At 31.9% G+C, this 15,474-nt stretch overlaps 2 protein-coding genes across 5 annotated transcripts; both read left to right on the top strand.

Annotated features, from left to right (window-relative positions):
* Positions 1 to 1,974: 1,974 nt before the first annotated feature.
* Positions 1,975 to 6,827, top strand: LOC137810325 (putative poly(ADP-ribose) glycohydrolase 2). Of its 3 annotated transcripts, none has more exons than XM_068611526.2 (11): positions 1,975 to 2,284; positions 2,357 to 2,539; positions 2,877 to 2,983; positions 3,267 to 3,471; positions 3,579 to 3,683; positions 3,903 to 4,021; positions 4,540 to 4,683; positions 5,039 to 5,132; positions 5,274 to 5,471; positions 6,309 to 6,371; positions 6,460 to 6,827. In XM_068611526.2, exons 1-11 carry the CDS (start codon positions 2,048 to 2,050, stop codon positions 6,718 to 6,720), a joined length of 1,716 nt encoding a protein of 571 aa, XP_068467627.1. In that variant the 5' UTR covers positions 1,975 to 2,047; the 3' UTR covers positions 6,721 to 6,827. The 3 variants fall into 3 exon arrangements, with proteins under 3 accessions (XP_068467627.1, XP_090154232.1, XP_090154233.1); XM_090298106.1 differs by having other exon boundaries at positions 2,001 to 2,284; positions 3,251 to 3,471; XM_090298107.1 differs by having other exon boundaries at positions 2,001 to 2,284; positions 2,357 to 2,792.
* Positions 6,828 to 9,431: 2,604 nt separating this feature from the next.
* Positions 9,432 to 14,427, top strand: LOC137810324 (poly(ADP-ribose) glycohydrolase 1). 2 transcript variants are annotated; one of them, XR_011080880.2, is made up of 12 exons: positions 9,463 to 9,775; positions 9,849 to 10,031; positions 10,210 to 10,316; positions 10,579 to 10,783; positions 10,891 to 10,995; positions 11,217 to 11,335; positions 11,850 to 11,993; positions 12,477 to 12,570; positions 12,712 to 12,909; positions 13,035 to 13,138; positions 13,942 to 14,004; positions 14,093 to 14,427. XR_011080880.2 is itself a non-coding variant. In XM_068611523.2 (11 exons), exons 1-11 carry the CDS (start codon positions 9,539 to 9,541, stop codon positions 14,333 to 14,335), a joined length of 1,698 nt encoding a protein of 565 aa, XP_068467624.2. In that variant the 5' UTR covers positions 9,432 to 9,538; the 3' UTR covers positions 14,336 to 14,427. The 2 variants fall into 2 exon arrangements, 1 of the variants encoding a protein (XP_068467624.2); XM_068611523.2 differs by lacking the exon at positions 13,035 to 13,138 and having other exon boundaries at positions 9,432 to 9,775.
* The last annotated feature ends 1,047 nt before the right edge of the window (positions 14,428 to 15,474 follow it).

Genomic DNA, 15,474 nt, shown 5'->3' with positions numbered 1-15,474 from the left:
GTTAACTTCTTTGTTAGATCTTGTAACTTAATGAGTAGAGGGTATGTGTTTTTTCTGGTGTTCTGCCGGTCGGGTACCTGTGATTATACTTCGATGCTTAAATCATCGACGCTATAATTTAAGTGTGTTCTTCTATAATATAAAAATTTAATTCATTTACTCACAAAAAGTTCTATTTATAATGTTTACTCATGGACTTTTACCTATGTGAGCTGGATAATCAGTTAACAACTAACATACATAATGATTTTCTGATTTCATGGAGGAAGTGTATATTTCGGTTTTGTCAATTGGGATATTTCCCTGATATTTCGGAGTGTTCATTTAACTCATTCAACATTATTTGTAACTGTTTATTTATTTAGTTGTAAATGTTATTTGACTCGGGTAGTTAGTTACCGACGACCTGTTGTCCATCCAAAAAAATATCCTTAACTTTCCTATCAGAGGAAGGAAACTACTCATCTAGGAAAAAAAAAGAGTTTTGTTAACACTGTAAACATTAAATAATATACATTTGATTTTATTTATAATAATATAATAATATTTTTAATTAAAAAATCAAATAAAATGTTTGGTATTTAACAAAATGAGAGATCATTAAAAAAAATTATATGATGCTTAATTAGTGTTAGTTGATTACCCTACTTTTAGAAAACCATTCAAATTGTTGTTGTATTGTACTTTTCAATTTCCACTTTTTTTTATTGGCTATTTCTGGACTTTGTTTGGAAAGGCCTGCACAAGAAAATACACTCTCCACCCTCATGGTTACCTAATTTGGAATAAACAAAAGTATAAAAAAAAGTTAAAAAAATTGTGATTTGACAACAAGGGAATTATATATAATTTTAATGTGACAGTTTTAACAAAATAATGTATAATAAAAAACAAATTTATAATTAAATAATATGAAAAATAATTAAAATAATAATATTAAGAATGATAAAATGAGTATAGAAAAAAATGAATTTAAATATATTTGTAAACGAATATTAGTTACATTTGGTGATATTTAAGGAAAGAGTACATTAACAATATTATAATTCTAATATATTTTATATTATTTAATTACAAAAATAATTTTTATATCGGCGCAATTGCATCTGTATATCCACATTTTCATCTTTTACTCAATTTTTACGATGATAAAAATGTAATATATATATATATATACATAAATAATATATACTAAAATATTTTTGGATAAGTCGAAATTGAAAAGTCAAATATAAAGTGTAGAGAGTGATTAAAAATGGAGGTTATTTTATTTCATAGTGAGATTTGATATGGAAATGTGTGAGAGTAGGCTGTCTCTTTATCTTAAAATAAATATTCGAGAGAAGAGTGAGAAGTCATATAAAAACGACACATTAATATTAATTTAAAAAATTAAAAAATAATTTTATTTATTAAGTAATTCATATGAAATGACAAAATATTTCACTGCATTAATCAAATGAGATATATGAAATAAAGATAGAATAAAAAAAGATTTGTGTACACCATACGGTTATAATAGAAAATTCCCTTTATATAATGTAGTGAAAATGTGTGAGTATGCCTCTCTTTGTCTTAAAATAAGGAACTAAGGGATAAGTGACGAAATACTCCATTATATTAATAAAATGAGATATATTAAATTAAATAAAGATAGAATAAAAAATGATTTGTGTACAACAAAAAGCAGTTACAATGCGAATTTCCCTTTATATAATGCAGTGAAAATGGATGAGAGTATGCTCTATCTCTCTTTACCTTAAAATAAGAAACTAAGAAAAGAACAAAGAGTCATATAAAAACTGTACATTAATGTTAATTAAAGAAATTAAAAAAAAAATTATTTTTTAAGTAATATGTATAAAATTACAAAATAATCCATCATATTAATAAAATTGAGTTAAAATAAAATTGAGTTAAAGATAAAATCCAAAAAGATATGGACAATTCCTTGAAAATGTGTGACACTATATACTCTCTTCTTCTTGTAAGTTTGTTTTGATTTGAAACGGTGTTGTTTGTTTGGTTGAGGGTTTGAGTGCAGAAAATGGAAGAAAGCAAAGAGTTGCGATCGATTCTGCCATACCTACCACTGCGCTTGCTTTCCTCTTCTCTGTTTTGGCCCTCCCAAGCGGCGGAGACGCTCAGTGAACTCGCCGGAGGCCGAGTTGACTCGGGCCACCAGTTCTTCCAAGCAATTTCTCGTCTCAGAAGCGCTCTTTCTCTCTCTTCCGAACCCTTTTCCCCCTCCACTTCGCTTGGTTACGCAGTCTTCTTCGACGAGGTAACGCTACTTTTCTCCCTCATTTTTCAATTTCTCCATTTCAATTGCGTGAATTGCATGGATTTGTTTCAGGTTATGTCTCCAGAGGAATCTAGGAAGTGGTTTCAGGAGGTGGTTCCTGTGTTGGCCAATTTGCTCTTGAGATTGCCCTCTTTGTTGGAAACGCATTATCAAAACCCTAACAATGCTATGCCCACAACAACTGCTCTTCGCTTATTGGATACACAGGAGACGGGAATAGTCTTCCTTAGCCAGGTTACTTTCTTGAATGTTACTCTTTTGTGTTTTTCACTTTAAAAAAGTAACAGTTATCAAATCACTCACACAATATACTGATATTGCTATTGCCATTGATTTGAGGCGGCCACCGCTGTCATAACTGTTGCTTGCATGACTAAGGCTGCTTCTCCTGGGATGCCGATTTATTGTATGATATTTGATTGTCACATGCGTGCATGCATGCTCGAGATGGTTAACACTGTCAATTTCTACTGCCAGCGATCTTATTGTATGATGCATGATTTTAACATGCATTCATGCATGATGAAGATGGTTATTGTTAATATTATATCACCAATTTCTGGCTTTTCAGGAGTTGATTGCTGCTCTTCTCTGCTGCTCATTATTTTGTGTATTCCCAGTCCAAGGCAGATATGCGAAGCATCTTCCGAAGCCGATCAACTTTGATAAATTGTTTTCGTAAGAAACTTTAGCTATATATATTTATGTTTTTTTTTACCTCCAAGTATTCGTATCCACCTATTCGGTTGCTTGTTTTAGTAGTAATTTAGATATCCTAGCGGTGTCAAGATGCTGTGGCACTTGATATATCTTAGACGCGTGCTTGTGTGCGAGAGAGCCTGTGGGAGTGAGAGAGCTAGAATTGATATTGGCCTATTCTGTATGAAAGAGTTATTTTCTTGTTTCATAAGTCGTTATTATTATTTTTTGAAATCCAAAGATCAGTTCTTTATGTTTTCAGGATTCTGCATACAAAATACACTAAAAAAATGGAAAATAAGATTCGGTGCATCATTCACTATTTTCAAAGGATAAGTGATAAAATGCCCAAGGGAATTGTCTCATTTGAGCGAAAAGTACTTCACTTAAAAAATCATTCTACTCAGATTTCTTGCCCAGATGCCAACTTTTGGAGCACTTCTTCTGTACCTCTGTGCAGATTTGAGGTAATTGAAGGAAATGTATTTGTAACTTTAGAAAATTAATATATTTTAGTATTTTTTTAAATTATCCATTTGGTTTGTAATAGGTAATCCTTTGGCATTTTAAATAGGTTCACAGTTCAGGGCTCATAGAGGATACAACAACTGAAGCTCTTGAAGTCGATTTTGCAGATCCATATCTTGGGGGATTAATTCTTGGTTTTGGGGTTGTACAGGTACAATATGCTTTTATTTCCACCTTCTATAACCTTTTGGTGATTATAATAGCTTTTATACTAGAGTTCCTGGTATAAGCATATTCGTGTAGTCTTTGTGTACATATTGTATTTATCACCTTTCTTTATTTTTTAGATTCTTAAGTTGAAATATTTATTGTCACATGAACATTTGTTGTATTGATGTTTGATAAATTTGGTCCTAAATGTACCGTATAGGAGGAAATCCGCTTCGCGATCTGTCCAGAATTGATTGTTGGGATGCTTTTCTTGCCAGTCATGGCAGATAACGAGGCTATAGAAGTTGTTGGGGTGGAAAGGTTCTCAAGTTACACAGGGTTAGTGCTGCTTAATGGATATGAACTTGTATAAGAAATTGTAATTGTTGATGCCTACTACTAGATTTATTTACTTAAAAATTGTGATAGTATAATTTTTTTCAATTTCTATTTGAATATGGAGGAAGAAAAACATGTTTATGGATTGTTATGCTTTGCATGGTGGTTTTTCTCGTTTTTTATCTGTCTATGATATGATGGCCAATAGTTTGCTGTAGCCTGAAAGATTCAAGTTTTGTGTTTATTTTTCTTCTCCTTGTTTGTTTGCACACTTGTGTATGACCCATTTTTAATACTTAAGTTTATATCATCCCAAGAATATAAATATTGAACATTTTACTTTGAATTTGTGATGATGTTTATACAGTATGCATATGACGGGGAAATTTAAAAGAATACTTATTCTGATATGATGTCACTTAATATGTTTTTCAGCTGTTTACTTACTTTACTCATTGCTTTAATTGCTGGTTGCTTTCTTCATATTCTAATGGTGATAATATTTTCTGATTCTTTAGGTACAATACATCATTTCGATTTTCTGGTGATTATGTGGATGAAAGGGAAGTAGACACTCTTGGAAGACGGAAAACCAGGATTGTTGCAATCGATGCATTGCGTAAACCAGGGATGAGACAGTACAGGGCAGATTTTCTCCTCCGGTATGTTAATATTGGTTTATGTGGCTACTGCTTTTATGGATGCAAAATCACAGTTATTTATGGACTATGAGAACATAATCTTGAATTCATTATGTTTGATGTTTATTTAGACTTTGAAATTTGCGATTGTTTATAAAAGGCATAAAACCTTTATAAACTCTTATGCATTCCCGAAAACAAAGCTCTTTTTTTTTATGTTTGTTCAGTTTTATACCCTAAAATTTAGAGACTTTGAAAAAGGAATTACTGGGAAAATTATTCCTAATTTAGTATTAATTTACCCTTTTAAGTATTTAACACTGTTCTTGGTGGTTTTATAAAATAAAATCTAAACTTAACTCGTTCATTTCTGCAGTGAGATCAATAAGGCATTCTGTGGTTTTCTGTACCAATGTGAATATCAACTATATCAGAAAAAGTTGCAAGAGTATGGATGTTCATCTGCACTGGTTAGTCTTGTCCAATGTTTTTATGTAAACAATGATACTGTATTAGTGTATTTAGGTTAACCAACTTTATTTATTTATTAGGATTCAGGTATCCATTACTCTTTTTTCATTTATCTTCTTTGAACACTCTTTTATTCACAGTCTGAAGCTGCCACCTCAACATCTATGGAAACAAGTGAAGGAAAATTTTCAAATCATAAAACTACAAATTCTCAAAACGATTACCAGAGGATGGACCAGGGTAATAATATTGGGGTTGCAACTGGAAACTGGGGATGTGGTGTCTTTGGAGGAGATCCTGAAGTAAAGACCATAATTCAGTGGCTTGCAGCTTCTCAGGTAATTTTATACTTTTAGCCATCATTGTATGAGAAAGAGACAGTTATAACTGTGAGTGTTCTGAATGCATTATAAATTCTTGTGTGTTTACCCTTATATTATGGAAAACTACTTATTTTCCCTCTTATTTTTCAGTAAGAGTTGAAATATTTGCTAGGCTAGAGTTGACATTTTGGAATCCCTCTACCCTTAGTTATCCATGCTCAATTATATACCACCGTTTTGGGCCCTTTTTTGTGGTAAATTTTGTTAAAGTTCTTGTTGTAAATGTTGTGGCCATACCGCTTATGTTTGATTCAAATAGTTTCCGTATTTGATTTTTTTCTCTTTTTTGGATGATCAATAACATGATTGTAGTGTTGAAATTTTGATCACCGGAGGATCACTAAAATCACCATATTGACAAAAGGTTGTGATTAATTATGCTAACCATTTGTTGATACATGAAATTATGTGATTTTAGGCTTGGGAGGGGGAAGAAAGATTGAAGAGAATGAAAAACTGTATTGATATTAATTGGGATGTATTCTATCTATTTCATAAATAGTTTTAAACTTATTTCTCAAAAGAAAAGGAAACAGAGTATGAAATGCAGACAGACAAGAGGGTGGTTGGGTATGGAGGTTTGTCCTTGTGGTTTGCTTGCTCACCAACATAGATATGGTGTGGTGGATTACTCAAACTATTGATGGTTTTGTGTAGTGGGAATGTGATGGTTAAGATGAGGTGGTGAGGAATTGGGTCAAACACGTGGTGGATTAATCATTCTCTGTAATTCTGTTTACCTTTGAATTATCATGCTTGAAAACCAATTTTTTCTTGGTTCTTTCCTAACAGGGTCTAAGACCTTCCGTAGCATACTACACATTTGACTTGAAGGCATTACAGAGCCTAGATGAGGTAATTTGATCTTCCTTTTGTAGCAACACTATCGATCCCCATGCATTTGAAAATTTCTTACTAGGTACTTTGATTGATGTTGTGGCAGGTTGCTCAATGGACTTTGTCACAGAGATGGACAGTTGGGGATCTATGGAACAAGTTAGTTAAGTACTCAACAAGGAGATCGAAAGGAGAAACCAATGTGGGCTTCTTCCAATGGCTCCGGCCATCAATATATGATAGGGTTGGCAAAGCGGGTCAGCCCGTCCCGCCTGCTCCGCACTTGGCCCGCCCTGCAGAGTTATCGCAATCTAGAATTTCCATCCTGCCCCGCATAAAGGCTGGCGCCCGCCGCATTCATTTTTGATATTTTTTTTTATGAAATTTGTTTTCTTCCCATTTCAATAATAAAATTGGATGCGACTTTTTGAAGAACTTTCATCAATTTTTTCATAATTATAATCTTTTCCGTCATCTACATATATTAAAACAATGATAATGAATTAATTATTTTTTCATAAAAGTAATGCAATAAAAATAAGATAAATTAAAATAATTGAATTATCCTTAGAAAATCCATGTTTCCAACTAGAAGTACAAATTATTGCTTTCATGTTTTCAGACAAAAGTCAATTCCTATACTTGTTAAGAATTCGAGAACCAATGCTAAATGCATATTTTGATGCGACTCTGATTATAGGGATGCTCAACAAATCTCTAGCCATTAAAGCAAGATTAGAAAAACATTGACTATTATTTTTCTACCAATTCAACACATCCATATGCTCTAAATAGTCAAAATCCAAAGTTGGTTAATTCAAATAAGTGTCTAAGTTGTGACCTTCCAACTTTATTAGCTACTTGAAGCTTGTGCATTTTTAATTTCTATATTGATGTAATAAGTTAATATGATGGACTGTTGCAAAAAAAAATTAAAAATGAATTAAAGTGCTTTAATAAATGTTATTAAAGTAAGTAACTTGCATAAAAAGACTTGGTTTAGACATAGATGATGAGAATGAAAATTGTCCTTGCTTTTGCTTTTGAACACTTGATGGTGTTGTCAAACCTTTGGTAGAATATTTAGCAAAAAGTTTGTATATTTTTTTCTTGATCTTTTCTAATTTTGGTTCCCATGTAAATGAATCAATTTTTTCAAAGCAAAATCTCAATGTTTCTAACTTCATCATTGAGTCTAAACTTTCACCAAATGCAAGTACAACACTATATTCATCCCAATATTTCTCAAACTTTACTATCATCAATTTAGTCATGTTCTTAATTAGTACATCTTCATCTTTCACATTTTCCATCAACAAACATTGAATTTTCCAAACTTGTAAAAGATACAAGTTGGAAGTAGGATAACTTGTGGCAGAATCAAGTTAGTGATATCATAAAAGGGTAACAAGAACTTGCAAATTTTTTCAGCTCTCTCACACTCTTCCTCTGTAGGACAATATTTATAAGATTCATCAACCAAATGCAAGCTTCCAAAAACACGTTGATATTTAAGAGTACTATTAATCACCAAATAAGTGGAGTTCCATCTTGTAGGGACATCAAGACACAATCCTTATGATGCATCAATATCACTAAACGTTTCAAGTTGACTTGTTTAAATTTCACCATTCTACTTTTCGAACCCCTCACATATTTGATGTTATTTCTAATTTGGTCCAAAGCATCACCAAACACCTTTAATCCTTCTTGAACAATTAAATTCAACATGTGTGCACAACAACGAACGTGAAAGAATTCACCCACCACATATCAAACCATTTTGCAAAATAAGTTGACTTTTTAAAGTATTTTAGAGAACATAATTAATAGAAGCATTATCCAAAGTCATAGAAAACACATTTTTCTCTAGTTCCCAATCTTGTAAAAATTCATTAATTTTCTTAGATAACTCAAAACCTGTGTAAGGGGGAGACATATGACAAAAGTTTAGTAGCTTGGAATTTGACTTCCAATTCTAGTCAACAAAATGTGCAGTCAATGATATGAAACCCTCAGTATTAATAGATGTCATAAATAAGAAGTTAAGCATATCCTACTAGGAATGGAAGCAAGCAATTCCTTAAACATTATTTTTTTTCTTTCATATACATTCTTCCAATATCAGCCTTAATCGTGTTTCTAGAAATCATAATTGCATATCCAAGTCTTAAGTTAGGGATACTTAAAAAATTTGTAAGGCAAATTGTGGCTAATAACTAGATTGGATAACAATTCCCAATGTACAACTTAATATATTTTTTTCCCTTTAACTCTCCTTACATATCCAAAACTGTACATTAATATTAATTTAAAAAATAAAAAATAATTTTATTTTTTAAGTAATTAATATGAAATGACAAAATATTCCATTGTAATAATAAAATGAGATATATTAAATAAAGATAGAATAAAAAAAATTGTGTACACCAAAAAACAGTTATAATGAAGATTTCCCTTTATATAACAGAGTGAAAATGTGTGAGAGTATGTTTTTTCTTAAAATAAGAAACTAAGGGAAGGGTGATAGAAATATAAAAATTGTACATTAATATTAATTTAAAAAATTATAAAATAATTTTATTTTTTAAATAATTAATATGAAATGACAAAATACTTCATTGTATTAATAAAATGATATATATTAAATTAAATAAATAAAAAAAAGATTTGTGTACACCATAAAACGGTTATAATGGAGAATTCCTTTTATATAATGGAGTGAGAATGTGTGAGAGTATGTTCTATCCTCGCCTAAAAATAAGGAACTAAGAAAAGAGTGAGAGTCATATAAAAACTGTTCATTAATATTAATTTAAAAAATTAAATTTTTTATTTTTTAAGTAATTCATATGAATTGACAAAATACTTCTAATAAAATAATATATATTAAATAAAGATAGAATAAAAAAATTTGTGTAGCAAAAAATGTGTAAAAATATTAAATAATTTATATAAAATAACAAAATATTTAATTATATTAATAAAATAAAATATAATAAATAAAGATAGTATCGAGAAAGATTTATGGAGAATAAAAAAAAAATGGTTATAACTAAGAATTCTTTTAGATATTTTATATAATGGAATGAAAATGTTTCATACTATTCTCTCTCTTTGTCTTATACATTGTTTTGATTTGAAAGACGGTGTTGTTTCTTTGGTTTAGGATTTGAGTGCAGAAAATGGAAAAAAGCGAAGAGTTGCGATCGATTCTGCCATACCTACCACTGCTCTTGCGTTCCTCTTCACTGGTTTGGCCCTCCCAAGCGGCGGAGACGCTCAAAGAACTCGCCGGAGGCCGAGTTGACTCGGGCCACCTCTTCTTCCAAGCAATTACTGACCTCAGAAAGGCTCTTTCCATCTCTTCCAAACCCTTATCCCTTTCCACTTCGCTTGGTTACGCACTCTTCTTCGACGAGGTAACGCTACTTTTTCTCCCTCACTTTTCAATTTCACCATTTCAATTGCGTGAGTTGCAAGGATTTGTTTCAGGTTATGTCTGGAGAGGAATCTAAGAAGTGGTTTCAGGAGGTGGTTCCTGTGTTGGCCAATTTACTCTTGAGATTGCCCTCTTTGTTGGAAACGCATTATAAAAACCCTAACAATGCTATGCTTACAACAACTGCTCTTCGCTTATTGGATACACAGCAGCCGGGAATAATCTTCCTTAGCCAGGTTACTTTCTTGAATGTTACTCTTGATTGTCACATGCGTGCATGCATGCTCGAGATGGTTAACACTGTCAATTTCTACTGCCAGCGATCTTATGGTACGATGCATGATTTTAACATGCATTCATACATGATGAAGATGGTTATGGTTAATATTATATCACCAATTTCTGGCTTTTCAGGAGTTGATTGCTGCTCTTCTCTGCTGCTCATTATTTTGTGTATTCCCAGTCCAAGGCAGACTTGTGAAGCATTTTCCGAAGAAGATCAACTTTGATCAATTGTTTTCGTAAGAAACTTTGGTCATTTGTTTTTTTTACCTCCAAGTATTCGTATCCACCTATTCGGTTGCTTGTTTTAGTAGTAATTTAGATATCCTAGCGGTGTCAAGATGCTGTGGCACTTGATATATCTTAGACGCGTGCTTGTGTGTGAGAGTGCCTGTGCTAGAATTGATATTGGCCTATTCTGTATGAAAGAGTTATTTTCTTGTTTCATATGTCGTTATTATTATTTTTTGAAATCCAAGGATCTGTTTTTTATGTTTTCAGGATTCTGTATGAAGATTACAATCAAAAACAGGAAAATAAGATTTGGTGCATCGTTCACTATTTTCAAAGGATAAGTGATAAAATGCCCAAGGGAATTGTCTCATTTGAGCGAAAAGTACTTCACTTAAAAAATCATTCTACTCAGATTTCTTGTCCAGATGCCAACTTTTGGAGCACGTCTTCTGTACCTTTGTGCAGATTTAAGGTAATTGAAGGAAATGTATTTGTAACTTTAGAAAATTAATATATTTTAGTATTTTTTTAAATTATCCATTTGGTTTGTAATAGGTAATCCTTTGGCATTTTAAATAGGTTCACAGTTCAGGGCTCATAGAAAATCAATCAAATGAAGCTGTTGAAGTCGATTTTGCAGATCAATATCTTGGGGGATTAACTCTTGGTTGGGGGTGTGTACAGGTACAAGATGCTTTTATTTCCACCTTCTATAACCTTTTGGTGATTATAATAGCTTTTATACCATAGTTCCTGGTATAAGCATATTCGTGTAGTCTTTGTGTACATATTGTATTTATCACCTTTCTTTATTTTTTAGATTCTTAAGTTGAGATATTATTGTCACGTGAACATTTGTTATATTGATGATGTTTGATAAATTTGGTCGTAAATGTAACGTGTAGGAGGAAATCCGCTTCCTGATCTGTCCAGAATTGATTGTTGGGATGCTTTTCTTGCCAGCCATGGCAGATAACGAGGCTATAGAAGTTGTTGGGGTGGAAAGGTTCTCAAGTTATAAAGGGTTAGTGCTACTTAATGGATATGAACTTGTATAAGAAATTGTAATTGTTGATGCCTACTACTAGATTTATTTACTTAAAAATTGTGATTGGATAAATTTTTTCAATTTCTATTTGAATATGGAGGAAGAAAAACATGTTTATTGATTGTTATGCTTTGCATGGTGAATTTTCTCGTTTTTTATCTGTCTATGATATGATGGCCAATAGTTTGCTGTAGCCTGAAAGATTCAAGTTTTGTGTTTATTTTTCTTCTCCTTGTTTGTTTGCACACTTGTGTATGACCCATTTTTAATACTTAAGTTTATATCATCCCAAGAATATAAATATTGGACATTTTACTTTAAATTTGTGATGATGTTTATACAGTATGCATATGACGGGGAAATTTAAAAGAATACTTATTCTGATATGATGTCACTTAATATGTTTTTCAGCTGTTTACTTTACTCATTGCTTTAATTGCTGGTTGCTTTCTTCATATTCTAATGGTGATAGTATTTTCTGATTCTTTAGGTACAATTCATCATTTCGATTTTCTGGTGATTATGTGGATAAAAGGGGAGTAGACACTCTTGGAAGACAGAAAACCAGGATTGTTGCAATCGATGCATTACGTAAAGCAGGGACGAGACAGTTCAGGGCAGAATTTCTCCTCCGGTATGTTAATATTGGTTTATGTGGCTACTGCTTTTATGGATGCAAAATGACAGTTATTTATGGACTATGAGAATATAATCTTGAATTCAGTATGTTTGATGTTTAGACTTTGAAATTTGCGATTGTTTATAAACGGCATAAAACCTTTGTAAAAGGTGTGTTTTACTCGCATGCATTCCCTGGAAGGTGGAAACACTTTTGAGAATTGCCTTTGGTTTCTTTTTCTCCATCCTTTTGAACAATGTGCCTGTTTTACTACATAGAGTAGCTATTATAGTATCCGTAATATTTGTTCATTCATGAAAACAAAGCTCTTTTTTTTATGTTTGTTCAGTTTTATACCCTAAAATTTAGAGACTTTGAAAAAGGAATTACTGGGAAAATTATTCCTAATTTAGTATTAATTTACCCTTTTAATTATTTAACACTGTTCATGGTGGTTTTGTAAAATAAAATCTAAACTTAACTCGTTCATTTCTGCAGTGAGATCAATAAGGCATTCTGTGGTTTTCTGTACCAATGTGAATATCAACTATATCAGAAAAAGTTGCAAGAGTATGGATGTTCATCTGCACTGGTTAGTCTTGTCCAATGTTTTTATGTAAACAATGATACTGTATTAGTGTATTTAGGTTAACCAACTTTATTTATTTATTAGGATTCAGGTATCCATTACTCTTTTTTCATTTATCTTCTTTGAACACTCTTTTATTCACAGTCTGAAGCTGCCACCTCAACATCTATGGAAACAAGTGAAGGAAAATTTTCAAATCATAAAACTACAAATTCTCAAAACGATTACCAGAGGATGGACCAGGGTAATAATATTGGGGTTGCAACTGGAAACTGGGGATGTGGCGTCTTTGGAGGAGATCCTGAAATAAAGACCATAATTCAGTGGCTTGCAACTTCTCAGGTAATTTTATATTTTTGTATGAGAATGAGACAGTTATAACTGTGAGTGTTCTGAATGCATTATAAATTCTTGTGTGTTTACCCTTATATTATGGAAAACTACTTATTTTCCCTCTTATTTTTCAGTAAGAGTTGAAATATTTGCTAGGCTAGAGTTGACATTTTGGAATCCCTCTACCCTTAGTTATCCATGCTCAATTTTATACCACCGTTTTGGGCCCTTTTTTGTGGTAAATTTGTTATAAGTTCTTGTTGTAAATGTTGTGGCCATGCAGCTTATGTTTGATTCAAATACTTTCCGTATTTTTGTTTTTTTCTCTTTTTTGGATGATCAATAACACGATTGTAGTGTTGAAATTTTGATCACCGGAGGATCACTAAAATCACCATATTGACAAAAGGTTGTGATTAATTATGCTAACCATTTGTGTTGATACATGAAATTATGTGATTTTAGGCTTGGGAGGAAAGATTGAAGAGAATGAAAAACTGTATTGATATTAATTGGGATGTATCGATGTATTATTTTGTTTGATATGTTCACAAAGCCTAGAATACTAACCCTTATATATACTGATTTGAATCCAGCTAATTAGGGAAACAGATCATGATATAAGGAAATGCGATAACTAAAGCTAAAATATAACATTAGGAAATACAGTAGCAAATCCTAAGAGATAATAACAGAAGAGAGGATAATATAGATATTAACGGTCAGATATTTTCTATCTATTTCATAAATAGTTTTAAACTTATTTCTCAAAAGAAAGGAAACAGAGTATGAAATGCAGACAGACAAGAGGGTGGTTGGGTATGGAGGTTTGTCTTTGTGGTTTGCTTGCTCACCAACATAGATATGGTGTGGTGGATTACTCAAACTATTGATGGTTTTGTGTAGTGGGAATGTGATGGTTAAGATGAGGTGGTGAGGAATTGGGTCAAACATGTGGTGGATTAATCATTCTCTGTAATTCTGTTTACCTTTGAATTATCATGCTCGAAAACCAATTTTTTCTTGGTTCTTTCCTAACAGGCTCTAAGACCTTTCATAGCATACTACTCATTTCGCTTGAAGGTATTACAGAGCCTAGATGAGGTAATTTGATTTTCTTTTTGTAGTAACACTATCGATCCCCCATGCATTGAAAATTTCTTATTAGGTACTTTGATTGATGTTGTGGCAGGTTGCTCAATGGATTTTGTCACAGGGATGGACAGTTGGGGATCTGTGGAACAAGTTAGTTGAGTACTCAACAAGTAGATCGAAAGGAGAAACTAAAGTGGGCTTCTTCCGGTGGCTCCTGCCATCAATATATGGTAGGGGTGGCAAAGCGGTCTCCCCGCCCCGCATAGGCCTGCCCCTAAAACATCTCTATCCATTAAAGGAAGATAAAAAAACGTTGACTATTATTTTTCCATCAATCTAACACATCCATCTCCTCTAACTTGTCAATATTCGAAGTTGGTTCATCCAAATATATGTCAAGTTGTGATCTTTCAACTTTAGTAGCTACTTAAAGCCTGCCTATTTTTAATTCCTATAATGATGTTATAAGTTAGTATAATGGACTGCTGTAAAAAAAATTAAAAAAAATTTAAAGTGCATTAATATATATTATTAAAATAAATAATTTACATAAAAAAAACTTGGTTTAGACATAGATAATGAGAATGAAGATTGTCCTTGATTTTGCTTTTGAACACTTAATGATGTTGTGAAACCTCTGATAGAATTTTTAGCAAAAAGTTTGTATAATATTTCCTTGTTCTTTTCCAATTTTGGTTCCTAAGTAAGTGAATCAATTTTTTGAAAGCAAAATCTCAATGTTTATAACTTCTTCCTTGGATCTTAAATTGCACCAAATGCAAGTACAACATCATATTCATCCTAGTATTTCTCAAATTTTACTATTATCAATTTAGCTATGTTCTTAATTACTATATCTTCATCCTTCACATTTTCTATCTAACAAACACTGAATTTTCCAAACGTGTAAAAAATACAAGTTGAAAGTTAATGATATCTTAAAAAGGGTAATAAGAACATGCAAATTTTTCCAGCTCTCTCACTATTCTTCTGTAGGGCAATACTTATAAGATTCATCAACCAAATGCAAACTTCTAAAAACACGTTGATATTTAAGAGCACTTTTAATCATCAAATAAGTGGAGTTCCATCTTGTAGGGACATCAAGACACAACCTAGTTGATGCATCAATATCACTAAACGTTTCAAGTTGACTTGTTTAAATTTCATCATTCTACTTTTTGAACCCCATATTTGCATCACCAAACATTTTTAATCCTTCTTGAACAATTAAATTCAATGTGTGCACAACAATGAACATGAAAGAATTCACCGTCACATATCAAACCATTTTGCAAAATAAGTTGACTTTTTAAAGTATTTTGGAGAACATATTTAGCAGAAAGTATTTTTAAAGTATTCTAGAAATCATAATTGCATCATGACACAAGTAGTTTATCAAAGTCCTAAGTTCGGGATACTCAACAAATTTTTAAGGTAAATTGTGGTTAATAACTAGACTAGACAACAATGTCAGAT

This window comes from Phaseolus vulgaris, chromosome 2, assembly GCF_051622355.1.
Source record: "Phaseolus vulgaris cultivar YP4 chromosome 2, ASM5162235v1, whole genome shotgun sequence".
Taxonomy (NCBI): Eukaryota; Viridiplantae; Streptophyta; class Magnoliopsida; order Fabales; family Fabaceae; genus Phaseolus; species Phaseolus vulgaris.
Note: the sequence above shows the minus strand (reverse complement) of the source record. Positions and strands in the feature narration are given on the sequence as shown.